General features: G+C 46.1%; 1 protein-coding gene across 4 annotated transcripts in view; it reads left to right on the top strand.

Moving 5' to 3' along the window:
- The window catches only part of RUFY1 (RUN and FYVE domain containing 1), a 717,137-nt gene that overhangs the window by 94,903 nt on the left and 598,314 nt on the right, over nucleotides 1–23,920 (top strand). For 3 of the 4 annotated variants that reach the window (XM_086931454.1, XM_086931453.1, XM_086931456.1), the window contains one exon: nucleotides 11,886–12,003. In XM_086931454.1, coding sequence (XP_086787580.1) covers nucleotides 11,886–12,003 — 118 coding nt within the window. Of the gene's footprint in view, nucleotides 1–2,459; nucleotides 2,868–11,885; nucleotides 12,004–23,920 lie in introns of those variants that run through there. The other variant, XM_086931455.1, reaches the window with a different exon arrangement.

Raw genomic sequence — 23,920 nt, 5'->3', positions numbered from 1 at the left:
TCTATGCCGGAACCACCGCCAAACTCCAGAAGAGACTCCAGCGGATTCAGAACGCCTCAGCACGACTCATCCTGGACATCCCCCGTCGCAGCCACATCTCCGGACACCTGAGAGATCTGCACTGGCTCCCGGTCAACAAGAGAATCACCTTCCGTCTCCTCACCCATGCACACAAAGCTCTACACAACCAAGGCCCAGGATACCTCAACAGCCGCCTCAACTTCTACGCTCCCACACGCCAGCTTCGATCGACCGGCCACGCCCTCGCCGCCGTCCCCCGCATCCGCAGAGCCACCACAGGAGGAAGGTCCTTCTCCTACCTAGCCGCCAAGACTTGGAACTCTCTCCCGACCCACCTCCGCCTGACCCAGGACCACCTTGCCTTCAGGAAGCAGCTCAAGACCTGGCTGTTCGAGCAGTAGCGAACCCCCCCTCCCCTAGCGCCTTGAGACCCTCCGGGTGAGTAGTGCGCTATATAAATGCTTTGATTGATTGATTGATTGATTGATTGATTGCTTTTGATAGAAATACTGTTGACTTTAAAACAATAGCATGGTTCTTGTTAAATTATCTTACCAGGATGCAAGGGAGATGACTGAGGATACTTCTTGTTGATTTTGTCTTGTTTGTTTGGCAGTCTGTGTCTGCAGAGTGTCTAAGTAAATCTTTGAGAAAAGGCAATTTTATTTTATTCAACTTGCATTCTTAAGCAAAAACGTATTTAATGCACAGTGATATATTTTTATATAGCTTACTTACAAAACATAAGTAAGTGCAGAGGCCCAAAGTTTTCTTTAACAACCTGCTAAAGTTACTCAATACTATAGCTGCCTAACATTGATTCTACCTCATAACTTTCTTGTCTGCTGCTGTACACTTCCTGTCTCTTTATCATCTACTAGACTAGTACGTTTTTTAAGTACAAAACATATATTTAGTATTGCACAACCATCTCATTTGTCAGTTGATGTTCAATGTACAGTTATGTCAATAGGAATGATACATTTACTACACAAGATCGCAAATAGAGTATTGCTTTGGTAATATCAACTTTCATAGGTTCCCCTTAATGTAATTTTGCTATTGTGATCAGGACTCCAAGCCGCCTTACTCTTACTACACTCCTTTGGTTGTTTTTTTGAAGCTTTTTCCCAAAGATACCAGATCTTATCTCCTTTTTTGGGAAGCCCTGAGTATATCTGTTTTTCAATTCCAAAACACCAGTCTGTCCCCTTTCTCTATGTATGTGTGTTAGGATAAGCATCTCTACCCCAGTGCCTGTCATGGGAAGGATTTTCGTTACCGCTGTGCAGGAGTGCCATGAAGCTAAGCCTACTCACCTCCACAGAGAGACCATGATCTCTAATTGTAACTGAAATCACAGCAACTCATGCACAGGGGAAAAGGGAAATGGGAAGAGAGACAAAAAAACTGATGCAAGGCTTGTCACACTTTATTCGGGTTCTGCTTATGGAAGTTTGCAATGAATCAATACCAGATTCGGAAAGAACTTCTAGCATTCAGATCATAGTCCATCCTTTCACCTAATTACCTCAAGCAACAAGTCATCTATCTGAGCTATTTCTTCCGAAACACTTAATATAGTTTTCTCACTGGAAATATAAGAAACCATTGGTTCTTTGTTTCCCTTGAAATTTCTTTGTAGCGCAGTGCAGATGGGTATTTTATGAGTTGGGGGGGGGGGGGGGGGGCAGTCATTGTGTATGACTCATAATGACTTACCAAAGAGTTTCATTCAAATACGTTCAAAATGAGTTAATGTCTTATAAATGCAGGAAAAAATGATATGTACAATGATGATGATGAAACAGGTGAGACGCAAAGTGCAAAATAAGAGTGTATCAAAAGCATGTGATAGAAAATAGTGCACGCACAGAATACATAATAATATACAAAACCTTGAAAATGGTAATGATTGTGATAAAAAATAGAGTAGTAAAAAGTAGGAAGTCAAGGTTCCAATTTGGCGCTTCTACCTCAAGACTTTGGTTACATGATGGTCCTCAATGACTGTCAAACACAAACTGCTTAGGAAAAGAATGAGACTGACTTAACTTTGCTTTTATATGATCTCAATCCAAGATGGCTACTGTATCTGACATTCCGCTTCCTGCAAGATTCAAGTTACTTTTATTTTGTTTGCGACGTTCACCACCACGCACACCAGCTTTGCTCTGAAGCTGAATACCCTTATATCTAGTTCTCAAATAGTGGTAAGCTTTTAACAAACACCATTTGGACTTTTTATTGCCTATACCTCATTATTTATTAACATCACTGTATAGTGTTATAATTACAGTGCCTGTTTGCCCCATGCGGCATTCATCAATCCTATTGTGCAGACTGCTGTCTTGTGGCCGGAATTGCTGCCGCATTTTTGTCCCTGCTTGGGATATTTCGGAAGCCGCCAACTGTGTATTCGCGCCAGGAGGCGCTTGAATTGGAGCCACACCCCGGTGGAGAAGGGGACTTACCTGCAGTCTTGTGGCTGGAATTGCTGCCACATTTTTGTCCCTGCTTGGGACATTTCTGGAGCCCGCACTTTTCTCCTTCTCGGACTCTCTCACCCGGTCTCCCCCTGCCGCCGCAGCTTTCATCAACATAGCGCGGCCGCAGAGGGGGGGGGGGGACCGAGGGATTAAGGACTCCATCCACCGGGTGCCATAGCGGCTGGAAGCCGCCAACGGTGTATTCGCGCCAGGAGGCGCTTAAATTGGAGCCACACCCCCCACGTCGTGGGAGCGTCCCGGGGGAGAAGCCCGAGCCAAGGGCAGGCCCGTCTGAGTAAGAACGTGGACTGGACAGGCCCCATCTCTTTCATTTTCACCTCGGGACTCACTAACAAGGTCAGTGTGTTACTTTCTATTCCCTAGCACTGCATTATTGCATAGTAATAAAATCTAACCAACCACTGATTACCAGGCTGTAAAGGCACCCCACACCGACTCCACATGAATATGGCTACGAAGGGGAGGAAACCAGTGGCAGGAAGTATTGTGGGGACTATTGATCAGTTTTTAACTCGGGCTACTTCAATGGTGCCGCGGGAAATTGACTTAACCGAAAGTAGATTGTCCTTGGATCCTACTTTTGATAAACGCTCCTCATTAGGGCAAATAGCCAAGGCCCTATCACCAAATCCAGGACCCCCCCCCCCCTACGATGCCTCTGGCTACTATGCAAACAGACACCTTGCCAACAAGCCTGACGGAAGCAAGTAATAACGCTTTAAAAGTGGTAGCCATTGTGCACAGCCCGCCAGTAGACAATAGATTAACCATCCCTGACCTACTAACGCCACTCCAAAAGTCCAGGACCTACCAGATCAGGGCAGTCACTTCGGCTGGTCTCGGACTCTAACTTAGGAGCCAGAAGCAAAGTGCCCGACCAAGCAGCAAAAAGAAAGCGTGGGGAAACAGCAAGAGTAAATACAAAATCGAAAAAACCAAAACGAACTATCACGGAGAACGATACCCCAATTGTGGCACTTGAAGACACACAGTCCGAAGTGCACAAATCACCATCTATAGATACCAATGAAGATGTGTCCCTATCATCGCCAGGGATAAAAGGGGACTTTTGGGCCAAAATGGAACGGGTATTCATAGAGTCTTGCCTCCCGATCCACAAAAGACTGGACTCTATTGAAAAAAGACTGTTACACATAGAATCATTGTGTTTGCCTAAACTGGGAGGAAAGGGGCCTATGATTAATACAGACGGGGCCCTGCCGGTTCAAATTGGCATGTCAGCATCTTGCCCAAGTTCGCATCCAATTGCGCAGCTTGGGGTGGCCATATCTAGTGATTCGGCCAGTTCAGGGAATAGGAAGGGAATGGGGAGTAGGGGGGTAGTCATTTCGAGTAAAGGCCTGACTCTGGCAACAGATAGGGAACGAAGGCCGAGATCAGTGGCTCCATGTAGGTCTGTACTCCCTTGCTTAGCCCTGCCCCCAGAATCAGTTCCCTTTGTTGTAATTCTTGTGGGGGTCCGTACACTAAGTCCAGGCAAGGTAGAGGGCAAAAGAGATCTCAAAAACAAGTGTATTCACTGGTTGAACCACAATAGACCCCTTACTAATGGGGGAACCAGCGAAATTCTATTTGTTAGACGAGTCGATTGGGTGGGGCCCAGAGGGAAAAGCATAGAAGGGGATTGTATCGTGATTAACTTCCGGAATAGGTGGACAGTCAAACACATCTGTAACTACGATTCAGGCAGCCCAGACACACTAATGAAACCCCTGCCGCTCACATATTTCTATCCAGGAACTCTGGCAAAATTTGTCCTGCAAAAAATTGGGAGGTGACAAATTGGGCGGGAGAAGAAATTCAGGGGGGTTACCGTGCACAAGGGAATGTACATGGAAATGTTGCCAGGTTTGGGCATCTGAATAGTCCCATGTCGTTCGACATGTTCCACCACCCCAACTGGTATGATAATCTGGAATCAGTAGATTGACTGCCTGAAGCAAGGATTTCCCTACCTGTCTCAATAGAATGTATGGTCTTGCTGGAAGTAAAAGCTATTTTCAGAGAGTTGAGGTGCCTTATGACTGCAGCAAGACCTACGCCAGACCCAAGTATTCGCAGGGCCAAAATAGACCAAAAGAAAAGGGAATTGAGGGCTGGGATAGGGGGTAGTTCGCCTAATGGAGGTGCAACAGGAGGAGAATTTGGAGGGGGAGGGGAGTGCAGTGTCACCGAGAGTTTTACTCAGGTGGCCAATTGTGTGTCCGCACCTACAAATCTTGATCAGAATGCTAGTCTACCACATAGCATTGATAAGGGGAATATTAACATACTTTCCTGGAATGTGGCGGGCCTGAAAAATAAACTAACATCAGAGGAGTGGGGTTCGTTCATGGATAAACACGACATCTGCTTTTTGCTAGAGACGTGGGCCATGGACGAGTTCCAAAGAAGTGGCTTTGCTACCCTTAACACCCCCGCTGTCAAAGGTGATAGAGGAAGACCCTCAGGAGGGCTAAGCACCTGGATAGCCACCCATCTTGGCGTCACAGCTAAGGAGTAAAAATCGACTCCCCGGATATCCTATGTGTGATGTTATCCCTCCCAGGAAATAAGAATTTAGCTATTATCAATATATACTCTAGACCTACCAAGAGCGGACAAGAGTCAGTAGTTTTTAAACAACTGATGGAATTCGCACAGCCTCTTGACCCTGGGACTGGTTTAATCATCGGGGGGACTTTAATTGCCAGTTTGACCTCTTATGAAATCTGGCATGGAGGATATTGATGAGGAGAACCTCCACTGGAATATTCCCAAATCTAATATCCCCCCGGTGAAAGCAGGGACCCCTTTGCTTCTCCAAATATGTTCCCTTACTTTGTCTCTGTCTGTAAGGCCTTGAAATGGTCGGTTCATTTCGGACAGCCCAGGAAATGTGACTTTCAATAAGGCGGGCAAATCATCAATCATTAATTATATCTTGATTGAATTAAGGGCATGGGACAAGATCCAGGATTTCAAGATCTATGAGCGGACGGACAGTGACCACAATGCCCTGGTTTTGTCACTGAAACCAGGGAGTTGGGGACTGACCAATCCCTTGATTAACGAAGACTGTGCTCCATTGCCTCTCCTTCTCCATAATAATAGGCGGAGAATTAAATGGCCCCACATAAGGAGCTGCCCAAACAAACATTCCCAAATCTATCACCAGGTCCCCCTTATCTCATGGACATGGCAGAGGCTGAACAACTGGGCCTTTTAGAGGGGAGGAATAATAGGCCTGTTGAAGTTCACAACCAGCTATCACAAAAAATGCTAGAGGTCTTTTTTCCACTCCAGACGCATAGGGAAACTCAGGCGAATACACACCCATGGTACACCGCTGATTGCCGCAAATTGAAAGGGGAACTAACTAGAGCAATCGAGGCAAACAACCAACCCCAAATTAAGCTATTAAGGGTACAGTGTAAGCGAGCTATAGAAAGCGAAAGAAAGTCTTGGGAGGCAGAACAGTGGGATGAGCTAAAGATGGCACTACAGTGTAGAGATCTCAAAACATTATGGGCAATTGTTACTAATGATGGCGGGGGTGGAAAGAACGCAGTTAGCCCCAACATAGCCCCAGCTGTTTGTGAGGAACACTTTGGTAGTTTCTACACTCGACGGCACACTGGTGACTCCGAGCTGGTATCCCTCAGTCCCCCCCCACAAGTGCAGACTGGGGGGTGCCCTGGAGATATCAATACTCGAAGTGGAATCCGCTATTATGAAGTTGCTGCCCAATAAAGCCCCCGGGCTTGATAAAATTCCTGGTGACTTGTTCCGCTCGGAACCGAAAATATGGGCTCCTTATCTCTGTGTCCTTTACAACTCAATCATGATGGGGTCAGACCCGCCAGAGACGTGGCGGGGGCGGAGATTGTTCCAATCTTCAAAAAAGGCTGCCCTCTCCTACCCTAAAACTACAGGCCAATCAGCTTGATAGATATCCCACAGAAAGTATTTAGGCGGGTACTTCTGGAAAGTATCCAGACCTGGGAAGAGGACAATAGTATCTTGAGTCCATTCCAAGCAGGTTTTAGAACCGGTACATCCACAATTGACCAGATCTTCCGACTCCAGGTGTTATACTGGAAAACAGTGAGTGTAGAGGGTGGCAGCCTCTACCTCATATTTGTGGACCTGCGGGCCGCGTTCGATCTGGTCCCCAGAGACAAATTGTGGAAAGTCCTCTATGACCTGGGTCTCCCACCATACTTGGAAGTACTGAGGAGACTCCATCAAGGTAATTTTGCTCAGGTCAGATGCGGAAAGGGGGGAGAACTGTCCGGAAGATTTGAGGTTCAGAGGGGGGTGCGCCAGGGTTGTGTGATGGCTCCCACTCTCTTTTGCCTCTACATCAATGGGCTTATTAAATATCTCCTAAATATAAAAGATACGGATGCCCCAAGGTTGGCCACTGGAAGAGTGCCCGCACTAATGTTTGCGGATGACACTCTACTGTCGTCGCGAACAGCCACCGGTATAAAACGTATCCTTGATGGTTTCGCAGATTTCTGTGAGCTAAGCGGTCTAGAGATTAACCTGGCTAAAACCAAGTTCATGGTTCTAAATCCCCCTAGGAGGACGCGGCCAAACCCGGCTCTGAAGGGTACACCCCTTGAGAGAGTAAAAACTTTTGAATATCTTGGCATTACTCTCGAGGAACATCTGGGATGGAATGCACAGATAGCTAAGTCAACCTTGAAACTGACTCAGACTGTGGGCGGGATTAACCTTGAAACTGACTCAGATTGTGGGCGGGATTTCAAAAATGTATAGAACACTAGCCTGGAAACCGGCTGCGCCTGTTGTAGAGATATATAAGGCTCAAGCCAGAACAGCCGCTATATACGGGGCGGAACTATGGGGACACCATCGGCCCAAAAGCCTGGCTAGGGTGGAACATACCTTTATGGGAAACCTGTTTTCCCTAACAACCAACCCCCCCTCTGGTACCACTAAGACTAGACCTGCGGCTATTTCCTGTGGGAGAAGAGGTGGCCTTGAGGCCACTGACCCACTGGCGAAGATTGTGGACAGTCCTAGAGCTAGCTTTCTATCATGCAGAGTTCCAGGAGGTTTGGGTCTCCCTTAAAACCAAGAAACTACCATGGTTATCCCATAGTAAGGATTTGTGTGCTAGGTTAGGTCTCTCGGAGCTATGGGAATCCCCTGAATCAGCTTGCCCTGTGCGTTCCAGGGTGGATGTGATAAAAAGGTACCGGTCGCTTAAACTGATGACTCTACAAACTAGCAGCTTAGTTGGAACACGAACAAGCCAATTCCTCGATATTAAAGCAGAATACAAAAAAGATGAATTCCTTGACATGATACATCCTCCTCAAGCAAGAAAGCTGTATTTACAGTTTAGATTGGGTACACTACCATTAAGGTCACATACTAGTAGTTGGGAAGCAAACAAATTTTCTGTGTGCCCGGCGTGTGAGCACTCCCTGGAAAACGAAAGTTATGTGTTCTTTGTCTGTCCGGCATACGGGCTGGCACGCCGCTGTTGGGTCAAACCTATTTTCAAGAACCTGGGTTTCCGCAAGTGCAACCAAGCGCTTAGAGTCCTAAAATACGACACTCACCCTCCAGTAGTTTTTGTGGTCTCCCGTTTCTTACACTGTATGTGGATTAAGCGCAGAACCCATGTAATGACTTGAGATAGACACGGGTCCGTGCTTAATGTTCCGTACTGCATTGATAACAATAATGGATGGTTTAACCCTTTGAATGCTCATGATGAGCTGAGCTAGTCATGAGCCACGGCGCTCCGGTGCTCATGACGAGCTCAGCTCGTCATGAGCCATGGAACGCTCGCATGCGGGGATAATTCCCCTGCTGTGCTGAGCGTTCCACAGGAACGGGTGTGGCCGTGGCGATCTGAGCTCGTCATGAGCACAGGAGCTCCTTGCCTCATGACGAGCTCAGCTCGTCATGAGCATGTGAGCGCTGTGCGTGCCCCCCTCCCCCCCAGCACAGCGGGGGAATATCCCCCGCAGCGAAGGGGTTAATTCTATTTTAAACGTTAGATGTTTGTAAATAGGTGTATATATGAAATTTTATTTCATCACATTTTATGTATCATTTGCAAATGGATTTTTATGCTATGTTGTTCTTTTTAACATGTACTTTTATGACCCACAGTGGTCGAAATAAAGTTATCAATGATGATGATTAATTCCCAAATCTCCCTTTATTCCAAGTATGGCAAACTTTAGCGTATGTGAAATTGATATCCACAATCCCTCCTATTTTAGTGTCTAGATTTAATGAAATTGAATTTATTCTCAGACATTCCTTCAGTGAATAAACGAATGTGGCATCTAAGTCATGTTGGTTTTGTCACTAGACCAGTTTGGTGTTTCAGGTTTCTATTTTAATAGGATCGAACTAAAGGGCTGATTTAGATTTTGACGGGACTACTGCTGCCCCACCGATGCAGGGATCCTAAGTTCTCCGTCAAGCTGACGGTGGTCCTCTAGCTTTATTTAATGTTGCGACAATACACAGGAGACTGCCGCAGCGGTGGTTTTCTCTGTCTAACAGTACTCCATCGCCGTCATGCTGGCAGGATTGCGCACAGCCGATTTAGATGTTCCCATTGTGCTAGCGGTGTCCTGTCAGCTGAGTCCTGAAGAAGCTAGGCCATGGTGGTGTGGAGACAGGTAAGTACTACTTATTTTCATCTCAATAGACATACATGTTGTGAATCTTTCAAAATGTATATGTAGGTAATGTGTACTGCTCATGGTTTTTGTTTTGTACATAAAGCAGTGCACATCAAAAACATACAAATACTATTGAATGGACAACCACCACAAAAGCCTACCTTAGGTTCTGGTGACAATGGGGTAGCTGGAAACCATGGTAAAGTAACAGTAGCACAGGAATAACCTGGACAATGACTGATTCAGTGGTGGGATCACCCAGAAAAATATTTTTCCACCTTTTTCCGCCAACTTGCTCTTGAAGGTTTGCCTGCCACAGTTGCCTCAATGGAAAGGCACATTGTAATCTGGAAGGCAGGAATCTTGGCAGGACTCCTTCTCATAGCAGCTTCTGCCTCTGATGCCGTCCAAGTGGGAGAAAGATTCTGACATAGGTGGCGGCACTGCAGCTGTCTTCCTCCAGTAAGCACCCAACATCTAAATCGAGCGGGCGAACCACCAAGGCTGGAGGCGGAAAGACCACTGGAAAAGTGACCCCGGGACCAGTCACACCAAGATCTAAATGGGCCCCTAAATTCTTAATCTGAAGTTAAAATGTATTGCTACTCATCAGGGTTATTTTAGAGCCTCATCCACCTCTTCATTTTCAAACCGTACCAGATCAGTTGCTCACCTGTCTCTTACTCCTCAAAGTGTAGCTGTCAAATGACCAATAAAGGCTCTATATATCTGCAGCTGTTCAGAGCTCCTTTTCCCAAGAAGAGTCATTAATATCTTGGCTTCTAGGGGATAGGATCTGGTAATGTATGTCAAACCCCTAATCTTGTAGTGTATTTTTCATCTGTAAGTACTGAAAGAAGCATGATGCAGTTACTTCAGATTCCATCTGCAGTACTGGAGACATTTTTGCCACATACGTCATACTAACTTGATGATCCCAATAGTGCCCCATTTTTTTTTAGGCTTTTAGCAACTGTGACTGTCTTTAGGGACGTGCCACACCACAGAGGTGTTTCTTTTGTAATTCCCTATGCCCATTTTATCTCTTTTGAAGTTTCAGATTATTTTTTATTACTTCCTTTAACGTTTGTCACTTTTTTCCAATCTTTCTCTGCGTCATTCTTTCTCTCTTGTTCTTGGTCGTCGGCCCTCGTCACCAAGAATGAGCGGTGGTGCATACCACCTGCAACCACTGGCACACTGTCTGCTGATTTAAAAAGTTTATAGTCCTTCTTACTGTCCCTGTAATGTTACACAAAGCCTTACTGCAAATTGAAAGATAAATGATTGTATCCGTATTTATTTCATTACAGCTTTAATCTGCATTCATAATTTATGTGGTAGCTACGCTCAAACTGATAATGGAGGCAAGCAGGACAGGAAGAGTCTGACTCCCCTTCCTACTAATGTATGATGCAGACAGCCAGGCAGTTCTGGCCTTTAACAGGATTCAGCTTCTCCTTCAGGAAGCTCTGTTTAGGTACGTCGAGCCTTAATACAGAAAGTGCCCCTAAGGTGCAACTGGCGTGTGCACCTGCCTTTACGCCCCTGGACTTTTTGGTATTACAGAAGGGCCTGCAGATGCTTGCTTAGCCCCTACTGCAGTAAAGATTGTGCCAGCACACCTCTGCCAATGAGGAAAACTGTTTGCCTTAGCATCCGTGTCCATAATGCGGCACAGCTGCAGAGGCAAAGAGGCTGCCTGCTCCTCAAAGAGGAGGCACACAGTTTAGGCTTACTCTGAAAGGGAGGAAAAGGGATAGAATGGACCCCACTCCCCCAGAGATTCCCTGCAGGCGGGGACAGTCACTCACTGAACCCACGTGCAAGGGGATATATGCCCCTACTTTATAAAACGGCCACCTCCACTGTGCCTCAAACAGATGCTTTACCTTTCTCTAATGCACTGTCCCTAGATCAGGCACCATTTTGCGGCTGCCTTGGGGCCAGGCCATTAACTCTAGGAGGGTGCACTGTCCCGGTTTGTGGCTTGCACACCTAGTTAAATGTGCACTGAATTGCAACTAGGTGCAGTGCGCAATTTACATAATGCAGCATCTATCCTAAACGTCATACCTCTCTGCAGGTCTTTCACGATCCTGTCTGTTCAGCAGATTTGGCCTAACATAGTGTTAATTACACGACAGTTGGGCTTTCTGAAAATTGTAGAACTTAACCTAAAGCTTTCCTTTAACAATACACAAACAGTACACTATTTCTTGGAAAATGTAGTTACCTTTATTAACTTGAAATGGAATGGAATTAGATTAATCCCAAAGCATTTTATACAATTTGGACATGTAATTGCAATGTCATGCACTCTTTTGTTACATGCTAAAATCGATGTACTTTGTAGACTTGCTGCTTTGCATGTGTGGTAGACTTGCATTCTAGAGGATGACAATTATTGATAAAGAAATCTGTGTCAATGTGTATGATTAGTAGATGTTATAAATTACTTACGCGTGATGTTGGGCACTATTTTATTTTGACTCTCCGTAGTTTTTCTATGCTTTATCAGTTTGCTAAAGAAATATGTGATCAGAACCTTTTGATTTTTCAAACGTGGAACGTAGTTGTGGGGGCTAAGATTGTGTTACCCTAGAACTAATAGTAAAGTCGAAAATACAATACAAATGTTTGTGCTTAATATAAATGTTTCCCTTTGCAGTGAAGAAGAGTTTCATAGGACAAAATAAGTCTTTCTTTGGTCCATTAGAACTGGTGGAAAAACTGCTCCCTGAAGCATCAGATTTAACAACCAGTGTTAAAAATCTCCCAGAGTTAAAGTAAGTAAGAAGATATTGTAATACATTTGTAAAGAAGAGTGTCTGATTGACAATGGTGCACCAAATATTATGTCATTTATGCCTTATGCCTTTCTACTGAAGTTGAAATAATGGAATAGTGTAAATAATTTTACAAAGTCAGGCCTCAGCCGCCACAGTTGGGCCCAGTAACTCCTGCTTGCCCTGTGGACCTCCTGAAAGGGATTTGACACAATATTTCTGATTTTCAGATATAGGTAAAGGAAAAGATCACATATAACTATTTATTTTTTGGCACATTTAGTTTGGGTAATGTTGTAATGTGAGACATATGCAGAGTTCAAATGCTGATATCTCTGTGAAAAAAAGAAAAGTAATCTAGAAAGGTGTAATATGTAAGCATAAGTGTTGCAATGCAGCGTCACCCTGATTGGCCCAAAACCTCCACAGCACACTGCAAACTGTAAAGCTCACTTACTCTGTGACCACAGTTTATTTGTATGAGTTCAAGATGTAAATGATGTAGATCAGAGCTGTCTGAGTTAATGTAAATGTTTTCCCTCTGGATAGGATCCTAAAGATCCCCGTCTGTCTTGTGACCTATTGGCTGCAGGTGTTAAAGAGGAGCACATCTGCAAATTCATTACAGAAAGCTGCATTGTAGAGCCAGTTATTTATCATTGGCAGGGGACTGCACAAAAATGAGGTGGCAATTCTCCACTTTCCAAGAAGTAGCAACACGGCTGTTAATCTCCTCATATAAATGGGACTTTGGACACATATCCCAGTAGAACCTCACCTGCAAAACTGTCAATGGCTAACTTAATTTTGCCTGCTGCTAAACCACCTGATAAAGGAAGCCAGTACTTATCATCAATGCATGTGCTAATGCCAGATCATCAAGTTAAGTGTTTAGGATATCATGGGTTGTCTTCCCTTATAGAGGGACGTATTAAAAGTTCACTCATTTCCTTAGAATGGCCCTCTAGTGTATACACCAATGCCCCTGTTGGTATGTATTGATGTGATACAGTCATCCCCCACTTGGTGTGTGCAGCAACTAGGCATGTGTCCTGATTGGACATTGTACCTCACTGTACTTTCTTGCCAGAGTATAATTTCAGAAATATTTAAATTATCGTTCAGACATATTTTTTGAAGTTATCACTCTAATGTAAAGTATATAGGCCTCCCATTTTGTGCATTGAGGAGGCATAGATCCTATGTGCGTGACAAAAAAGGCATCCATGTTGGATCTTGGCTCCTTACAAAACAGTGGACCTCATTTTTGCTGTTTCTATGTGTCCTGCGTTATGCGGCGCACATAGAGACAGCAAAAGGCTATTGATTGTTTATGTGCAGGAAGGTGTCCCTTCCTTCACATAAACAATTATTACAAAAAATTATGTTTTGCAACTTGTATGTGTGCTGCATTAAGCGGCACACATAGATGTTGCAAAACGCCATTTCAGATTGTTTATGTGCAGGACGGAACACCATCCTTCACATAAACAATCTTCCCTTGCAACACAGGCACCCTTGCACTATAGTGCAAGGGTGTCTGCATTGGCACTAGGAGGCTAAATTAGTGCCAGCGCAGGGGGAAGCACAAGTATTCTTGCAAATACAGTGCAGCCAAGCGTTTCAGAAGTGGCGGAGCGTGGCGTTAAGCCAAAGAGGCTGGCGCAGCGCTCCGCCACTTCCTCAAAAATATGCCCCAGAATGTTTCTTTTTTTCAGGCAGGACATTGATTGCAATTGTTGGTTGCCACAGTACAGGATACCATAGCAAAAACCATCACAGGATTGCTATGGTGTGTCTCTTGGAATATTTATTTGTAGTATGTTTTTTCCAATAATCCTTCTCAAAGTTTGACATTTTGACAATTTCTTCGCACAGTCTGACCATTTTGACGCTTATCACTGAACTGCTAGCACTTGTGTGTGGCACCAGATGTTTTTTTCATGTTTATGTAATTTATATTGGATGACTGTGTGGCTTGTTTATATTAAATGCATATATTCTGATCCAGAAAAAAAAAAAAAACAGTGGGTCTAGTAGTGCCCCAGAGTGAAATAGCTAACCCATGTCCTGTGACACCTGCATTGGCATTGGTATGTTCAATATGAAAAGTATCAGGGAGTGTTCCGAAAGTGTCCTAGGTTAGGTACAAGATGGATCAATCCGGAATACACGAGTTCTGTACATCAACCAAAAATTGATATGCAAATAGAAATATGTACCAAAGAATAGGAGCATTCCCTCTCCTCCTCCATGTGTGTTCTCCATGTATCTACAAGGGCTGCTTCCTTTGTTTTACGTGCAAAGCACCCACTGACCTGGAGTAATGCTTTGTGACTTAGAACAGCCAAATCTTGGGTTGAGGGCTAAATTGAATTCTCCTCCCTACATCCAGATTATTTTAATTGTGGCACTGAATATACATGTTAAGATAAGTGATTTATTTTAAGTTTTTTTGTTAGCTAATAAATGTTGAAGAGGACCCCCCAATTGTATGTGGCATTCATTAGTTTGCACAACAGAGTGCACACGGCTTGAGATCCTATGGAATGATCTAATTCATTTGTTAAGTTGCATATTATGGCCAAGACCAGCGACAAAATGGCACCCTATCTCTCTTATGTTTATGATACCTGGGATCGTCATTTGCTTACGCATTTTAGGCTTGGTCTTGTGCAATACAACTTACCATTTCCTTTAGGAAGAGGAATATACACTTGAATTGGCTCCTTTTCTTTGTGACAGTGTGTTACTTATGATGCACTTTATGTCTTCTGTAAGTTGTAAAGTTTTTATCTATTCGGGTAAGAAGTTTATTATACTTATTCTCAAAATTGCCAATTTTGCATAGTGTAGGCTAGCACTTTGTATTTACAGATGCTTGCATTCCTCTAAGTATGCCATATTAGTCGATATTTGTCAGCTGACCATCAGAATACGGAAATGTCTTGAAATGTAAATTATGATAAACTGTATTCTTTTTTGCTTCAAGTGCTGATTTATCTGTTTATTGTATTGTTCTTGTAACTGAATTAAGATAAATTGAACAGAAAAGCTGTGCGTTTGCCTACTCTGTGTAGTCGTCCTGCATATACATCCATGTACAAAATGAAATACACGATAATCTGCTTCAATTGTCTCAGACGTTGCAAAACATTATTTTGCAATTACTGCCTCAGATAGGCCCTTTCAGGTCTTTCTAAGGCCTTTGGCTTTTTGTGCCAAGTACAGTTGCATTTGCTGGACATTCTCTTGTGGTGAATATAGTGCGTTCTTTAGTTATCGATTCATGATCATTCCAACCATAATGAGTGTTTATCTTCTTTCCTTGTCTGAACAATACTAGTTGATGTGAAATATTGCTACTTTTGAGGTTATGTGGTGTGACCCCCAAGATTTATCAGCTACTGTCTTGATAACCTTAATGACACAATACCAGCCAAAGACATGTTGAGGGAGCCTCAGTGGAGAATGTTATTCGCAAATTATTGGCAGCTAGTTGGTTATATCATCATTTATGATGTGTCAGGATAATATAGCTTGCAAAAGTACATAATGAATAGGCATTCACATGATCATGTATTATAATATTATGATGTACATACCTGGTACAAGATGCAATAGACAATCTTTTCATTGCAGAAAGTGGCTGTGTTGGAAATGGCCGTTATTTGGATGCTTTCCCTCGATGTTTTGCTTTTGTCCCTATTGGTTTTCCGCTGATCTACATGCTAGCCTTAGGACTTTGAGTGCTTTGACACTGCCATTCAATGCCAAAGTGTTGTGCTTGTCATATGCATACTGATGATTGGTTTATACACGATTGGCTTATTTGAGTTAGCTGTAAGTCACATGTCCAGTGGTAAGCCATATACCTAGGGCATGTAACTCAAATGCTACAAAGTGGCCCTGCAGCACTGGTTGTGCCACTCGCTGAAGTAGCTCTTCAAACATACCACAGGTTTTCAATGGCGAGGCTTGTGCGTGCAGGTTACTGTTACACGGCTTGGCATTTAAAAGCTACTTGCAAAAATGCTGCATGTATCTCGCTACACCTGGGTGCGGTGTAGAGAAGAGGTAGAACACATGCACATGTGTGCTACATGCCCTAGTAACGAATGACATCGGATGGTGTGTTCAGTACTGTGAGGCCTGCTTCTCGCATTGACTAACATGGGAGATCTGTGGAATGGCTGTTGAGCTGTAGTTCCTAATTGTAGAAGAGTAGCAGTATGGCGTTTAGTATCAATAGATTAGTAATGACAAATCCTCTCTCCGGTAGTGAGAGGGGATTTGACATTACTAATGTGGAAATGCCTCTTTGGGGAAGTGGGCATTTCTATGCTTTTGGCTCTCTGTGTGCCTGTCAGCCGGTCTTCAATCCACATCCTGGTGCGGGGGGGGGGGCAGCTACATCTGTGCATTTCTGATAGATGGCCATAAACTAGGGGCACTCAAGGGAAACTGCAGACCTCTGACTCTGAGGGGCCTTCCTGGGACAGTTACGAGGGAATGTAATTGGCACCTGCCTAGCCAAGGGGCAGGGTCCTGGCCTCACTAAAGATATTGATCAAGCCTCCCAGGGTAGGATGGCAGACAGGACTACATTTTGAGTGGGCCTGTGCATTTCAAAGGTGGCCTTTTGAACTGATCCAAGCTTTAAAGGCCATTGTTGGTATAACTACTGGGGCTCTGTCCTGTGGAGTTTAGAGACACTTTTGGGATTGGAACCATCTTCTACAATGTTTCTACACTGGGACATCTAAGAGAAAAACCATTGGGGCTGGAGGGACTGCAACTGGATTATCTGCAGACTTGTGGTGGCCTGGGGCTTGTTGTGCTCCAGGAAGGGGACTATCACTTAGTGGATTTTTTTCCTGCATGTTGCTGGTCTGCAGTCAGTTGCCTCTTGTCATTGCCCATGGCCCTAAGCACTTTCCAAGGGCTGGTTGGCTGGCCTTTTGTAAATGAGATCCCAGGGATAGAAAGGATTTCCCTGTTTCCACTAGATCATAAGGACCGCGCAGGGTGTGGCGGAAACAGGTGAAAGTTATCATCGATTGGAACAAGGACCATCCTAATGTATGCAGTAATCACACTGTGCAGAGCAGTGTGCTCATAAAGATCAGCAGCACACCTAGGGTGCCGTAATGTGAAGAGTTTGAGGAGTGCCGCGAAAGTTTGCTGAGTCTGAGTGACCGGAGCTTGCAACCGGAAACCTATGCTACCTTGCATTTCATTGCGTTTGGTGTTCGAGAGCTGTTGGGGGATGTTTGCAAAGTACGTGGCACCTAAGCCGAAAGCTGGGACTGTCTCCAACCTCCAGATCGGGAAGATGATAGCGCTTGACTTTGCAGCCTATGTCCGAGGTCGCTGGAGAGCCCCCGGTCACCCCCCCCACCCCCCGCCCAGGACCCATGCCACAAGGTGATCTGTTGTTGGTAACTTGGTGACTGCGCCCGAGTGTTCTTGTTGAGCCTTATGTGCAGCCATTGCTCGCTGCCTGGATCAACTGCACCTCGCACCTCTGCCAGGGGGGAAAATATTTCTCTAAATTGGAAGTGCGCCGCTTCTGGCATCACAGTCTTTTACCTACAGGGAGATAGTAGTCCCATACTGGTGAAGGTAGCGCGGGATGCCTTGATGGCCTAATTCGGATCGACAAAACCTAGTAACTTTTTTCTTCAGCTTAGGTGGTCTTGACAATCTAATCAAAGTATCTCCAGCGGGTACAACTGTACCGTTGTCTGGTGTAGTGAGTGACTGGGGGGGCTGGGGCACGAGGCGTAGTAGGGTAGAACTGTGACTTCTTGGCTAGTATAAGTTGTGAGGGGTATGCAATATTGGGATATGTCGTGTTTGATGCTAATGTGATAGCAGTAAAGTGGAATACCTCTGAACAAGCCTGCATATATGTTCTTTCGTTCTGATGTGGGAGGGATAACTTAGGTCGTGACTACCTTCCCATGGGAAACAGGGTCAAGACTGATTTGCATATGGCTGGGTCTAAAATGGAATGGCATGGGGAGCAAAAAAGAAGGATTTAGGCCCAGATCTCTGTACTTGAGTGAATGTATGACATTGTTCAGCATTCTGTCGATCAATTGTTCTTTTTGCATTTGTCACCCTGAGTGGGAAGGGTATGCCCAGAAGTGGGTCCCTTGCTCCCAGAGCTCCCAGTTTTCAGTTCTTACTGATTTTTACAGATTAATACAGACCGAAAACCTTTTATTTTTCTCTCCGTATTTATTTTTAAATGTGGATAAAAGCCAAAATTAGGTTGTTTTTGAGGGATTGTAAATGCTGTCAGTCATGACTACCAGGCCAATAACTGTGTGGATTGTCAGGAAGGGAATTAAAAAAAATAGGAATTTTAATAAAGAGCCTTAAACAGCAGTAGATTTGCACAATCTTGATACTAAAATGTACATATTTTCTTACAAGTGCATATTTTACCATGTGAGTGTTTCAGGCGTTTAGGGATGAGTGCACATTAACGGGTTAAATAAATGCAGAAATATACACATTTCCGCTTCATTTTTTCACAAAACCTAAAATAAATATGGATAAATACAGGAAAAATTAGCAAAAAATGAATATGGATAAATACAGACGGAAATGACTAAAATATAATTAAATTGAAAACTAAGCTGTTTTCAGATGTCAGAAACTCACCAGAGGGAATAAATTAATGAAGAAATGTGGCAAATCATGGAACCCCATGTCGCGGAGTGAGTGTAGCCGGCCGGAAAAGCAGGCGAGGAGGCCGTATGTAGTGGGCAATTCTGGACTTTTATTTCGGTTGTACAATAATGACAGTTCCAATAGTCAAAAAGGGAGGCTCCTGGCGATGGTCTCAGGTTCGGTTCTTCTCCTCTGCTCGGTGTCCTCCGACAGTCCAGGGATGGCTCCAATGACGGGGAGATTCCAAGGAGGACCGGAAGGGAAGAAAAACAAGGGACCGTTAGTCCTATCCAGAGGTCAACGAGGCACAAACGCCTACCGTCACCCGGGTAGTGCAAGAAGGGGCGGAAAGAGACAGTGCGGGAAAGGAGGGTACCGGGAATGGGGAAGACAGGTCGGGTGATAGAGAGGGTGTCGAGGCGGGACGTGAGCGTAGCGGACGGGGTTTTAGTGTTCGGTGCTATATACGTATTATACAGTGCAGGGGTGGTGAGACTATCGAGAGAGGGGTTATTTACAGGGACTTTAACACGGACTCCTAATGAGTAGGGATAAAGAAGGTTAACGGCACTCACGCGGTCCGCCGTAACTCTCCAGTGAGTTACGGCCGCTCTTCAGCCACCTCCTTGGGACTCCACCACTCTTCTGTCCATACTTCTTCCTCGCACGTCTGCTCTCCTTCTCCGTCTCCAGCCAGAGGGTCCTGCCACGAAACTCCGACGACCTGTTGTGCTTGTTCTCTGATTTTATCCTGTGCTGGCGCTGCCTTTGGGGCGGGACTTCCGGGGTCAGTGTGATATGGTTCCTCCGGACCTGTTACTCGGGTTGGTTCCTGTGGGAGAGAGAAGGGCGGGGTTTTGTTTGGGATGGCTGGTGTTCCGATTCCTGTCTCTGTTATGGCGTTTTGGCTACAGGGGTTCAGTCCCGCTGGTGTCGGATAAGGTAGGTGAGGGGGAGGATGGTCTCCAGATAGGGGTCTTCGGACCGACGTCTCACATCCCCTTCCCCTAGCTGTCCTTCCTGTAGTGGGGGGAGAATGTGGGTACCGGGAAAGGAAATCGGCATTACCCTGGTCTGTGCCCTTCCGATGTTTGGTTTGGAAATGGAAGGGCTGGAGGGACAGAAACCAGCGCAGGACCCGGTCGTTCTGACCTTTGTTCCGGGCCATCCACTCAAGGGGGGCGTGGTCTGTGTAGAGGACGAAGTCTCTGCCCTCTAAGTAGTACCGCAGACTGTCCACTGCCCATTTAATGGCCAAGGCTTCTTTTTCGACCACTGCATATTGTATTTCTCTGGGGAACAATTTGCGACTCACATAGAGTATGGGACGTTCGTTGCCCAGGGCATCTTTCTGGGACAACACGGCCCCTAAACCATAGTCGGAAGCATACGTTTGCAAGATGAAAGGCAGCGAATAGTCTGGGGGTACCAATACCGGACCTGAGGTCAAGGCGTCCTTTAAGTCCGTAAATGCATGCCAGGCTTCGGGTGAGGGATTTCGGAGCATCTCGTCGGACCGGTTGGATTTTTTTAACAGGTCCGTAAGGGCTGCAGCTCTCTGGGAAAAATTGGGGACAAATCGCCTGTAATACCCGAGAAGCCCTAGGAAGGCTCGAAGGTCCTTTTTGGTCCGGGGAAAAGGTAGGGACCGGATGGCCGCGGTTTTACTTTCTTGGGGCCTTATCAAACCATCCCCCAGAAGAAACCCCAGGTATTTTACAGTTCTCGCCGCTAAAGTGGTTTTGGCTGGATTGATGGCGAATCCATATGAGCCTAAGGAGGCGACGACTCTGGAAAGATGCCTCAAGTGTTGAGGCCAGCTGTCACTAAAGATAATGATGTCGTCTAGATAGGCGCCTGCGTACTGGGAATGGGGTCTCAGGACATGATTCATAGCGCGTTGGAAAGTTGCTGGGGCGCCATGAAGACCAAAAGGCATAACCAAGAATTGGTATAACCCATCAGGGGTGGAGAAGGCAGTCTTTTTTCTGTCTTGTTCCCGGAGAGGTATCTGCCAGTACCCTTTACATAGGTCAAGGGTCGAAATATACTATGCCTTTCCTATCTTTTCGATCATTTCGTCCACCCGGGGCAAGGGATAGGTATCGAACTTAGACACCTTGTTGACTTCCCGGAAGTCGATGCAGAAACGGACCGACCTGTCAGGTTTTGGTACCAGTACGATAGGGGAGTTACACTCGCTGACTGAGGGCTCTATTATTCCCATCTGTTGCATGGCTTCTATCTCTTGTCGGATAACCGTCCGGCGAGCCTCGGGTACTCTATAAGGCCTCAGGCGGACAACTTTCCCGGGTTCCGTTTCAATCGTATGTTCAGTGACACTGGTTCGACCAGGGGAAGAGGAGAAGACGTTCTTCAGGGATTCCAAGGTGTGTCTTAGTTCCTGGATTTGTACAGGGTTTAATTCCGGGTCAAGACAGGGGTCAAAAGAGAAGAGGAGGTTTGTACTGGTTCCTGACATCACCGGACGAGGTCCTTCCCATTTTTTTAGCAAGTTGACATGAAAGATTTGGGAGGTGCCCCGTGTGGGGTCCAGTTCGACCTCGTAGGTAACGGGTGTCACCTGCCGAAGGATGGTATAGGGCCCTTGCCACTGTCCCAGGAGTTTTTGGTCTGATGAGGGCATCATAAGGAGAACTAAGTCATTAACCGAAAAGACCCGGCTACGAGTGCCTTTGTCATATTGCCTCTTTTGGTTGTTCTGGGCGGTCTCAAGGTTTTGTCTGACTATGTCTCGGATCATAGACAGGTGGGTTTTTAGGTTTTCCAGATATTCGGGAAGCGGACGAGTGCGGTCTGGTTCGACTTCCCACGCCTCCTGTGCCATGTCTAGCAGGGTACGAGGGGGGACGCCCGTACAGCAACTCATATGGGGAATATCCGGTGCTGCTCTGCGTTTTACAGCGAATCGCGAATAAGGCCAAAGGAAGCATATCTTCCCATCTTCTCGCTTCTAGGCCTAGGAGTTTTTTCAGCATCTGCTTCAATGTCGCGTTATATCGCTCTACGAGTCCGTCCGTTTGCGGGTGATATGCAGAGGTTCGAATTTGTTTGATACCCAGTTCTGAACATACACGTTTCATCAGAGCAGAAACAAAAGGTGTGCCTTGGTCGGTAAGTATTTCCCGGGGAAACCCAACCCGAGAAAACAAGGAAATTAGGGCTTTTGCTATTGTCTGGGTAGTGGGTTGGCGTAGTGGTATGGCCTCCGGAAAGCGGGTGGCATAGTCGACTATGACCAGCGCATAGCGACACCCACTACGGGAGGGTAAGAGGGGTCCGATTATGTCCATCCCTATGCGGCTGAAGGGAACATCTATGATAGGGAGGGGTTGTAAAGGGACCCGGGGTGGTCTATGACGACTGTTCTTCTGGCATACTATGCATTCTCGACAGCATTTCTTGATCCTTTGATACACCCCTGGCCAATAGAACTTCTCCAAGACGGTTTGGCTGGTTTTCTCGTCTCCGAAATTACCCCCTAGAAGATGACTGTGCGCCAGGAAGAGAACTTTATCTTGGAAGGGACCGGGGATGAGCAACTGTGCATTTTGTTGGGGACCCCCTTTTCGGTATAGCAAACCATTTTTCTTAAAGAAGTAAGGACCTACTTGTAAGGGGTCTTCGTGATCAAGGGCTCGACCCCAGGCTTCCTGAAGGAGTGGATCTTCCTGTTGGGCAGCCCTGAACTTTCGGTCGGTCTGCCAAGGGTGTTCTTCAGTGATGGCAGGATAAGCACTGACGTGCGCTTTCTTCTCTCTCCTTTTCTGACTTCTAGGTTTGTGGGGTTTGGGGGCGGCCATTGGATCGGGTTGTTCAGGGTAAGGAGCGTCTTTCCACCATTGGGTCAGGGAGTCAGACGTCTTTTGTAGGAGTGTAGGTAGTCCTGGATAGTCGCTACCTAGAATGGCAGTTTCTGGGAGAGCGGGAACAAGACCTACAGTGAGAGAGGTGCCTGGGTCTTTGGAGTGTTGAACTCGTACCTGAGTCGTGGGGTATTGTTTGGTTTCTCCATGTACGCATTGTATGGCTACTACCCCCGTAGGATTACTGAGCGGCCGTGCAAGGTCTTGTGGTCTTAGGACGCTCTGACGACAACCCGTGTCGGCCAGGGCCATGAGTTGTTGTCCGTTGATGGATACAGGACAGTGGAACGGCGGGGGTGTAGACCCAGGAGGGGTACACAAATAGTTTCTGACAAACCCGACCTCCATGGGCTCCTCCTTCTGCGGGCACATCCGGGCAATGTGTCCGAACCCTCCACAGGAATAACACTGGGGTCCAGGCGTAGGGGTTCGGAACACTACCGGGGAGGGAAACAGGGGGGTTGGTTCCGGTCTGCGGCTCAGGTGAGGGCAGGTTGGGCGAGTGTTCACAGCAGGCAGGGGCCTGTGGGGTTGGTCGTCCTTTCCCCGTTAGAGTTCTTGGGCCCGGCTATAGGCAGAAGCGATCTCAATGGCGGTCTCCAAGGTGAGTCTGGAGTGCTGTCTCACCCAGCGCTGCGTGGCCGGGTGTAAAGAGTTAAGGAATTGCTCCAGATATATTTTCTCTAAAATATTATCCTTAGTGGAGGTCTCAGGCCGCAGCCATCGGTTTGCGAGATCTCTGATCCTGAAGGAGAGGGCCCTCGGATTCTCCTGGGGCTTTTCCCTGGCCTGGCGTAATTTCACCCTATAGGTATCGTCATCGATGCCAAGACGTTCCAATATACACCGTTTAATGTCCGCATATGGGGTGTTACCCTGGATGTTGGCCTGTTGATAGGCGGCTTGGAGGTCACCGGTGAGGAGTGGACCCAGATATTGGCCCCAACGGTCCACAGGCCAATTAGCTGCTTGGGTTATCCTTTCAAAGTTCGTGAAAAAATAGTCTGGGTCCTCCCCAGGGACATACTTTTGGAGGACAACAGAAGGGAGAGAAGTTACCGGTCTTTGTTGGCCCAGAGCATCAGTTAGCTTGGCCATGGTTTGTTCATGGGTTACAGTTTGTCCTTTCAGCACATCGTGAAGCTGTCCTCTGTCGTCTTCAGCAGTCTTCAGGAACTGCTCCATCAGTTTCCCGACTTGTTCTTGGGATTCGGCCATCTTTTTCACTACGGCCTCCATGCTTCCAGCAGATCCCACTTCTGACACCAGATGTCGCGGAGTGAGTGTAGCGGGCCGGAAAAGCAGGCGAGGAGGCCGTATGTAGTGGGCAATTCTGGACTTTTATT

The sequence above is a fragment of the Lissotriton vulgaris genome, chromosome 7 (genome assembly GCF_964263255.1).
Source record: "Lissotriton vulgaris chromosome 7, aLisVul1.2, whole genome shotgun sequence".
Classification (NCBI taxonomy): Eukaryota; Metazoa; Chordata; class Amphibia; order Caudata; family Salamandridae; genus Lissotriton; species Lissotriton vulgaris.
This window is presented reverse-complemented; position numbering and strand designations above follow the sequence as displayed.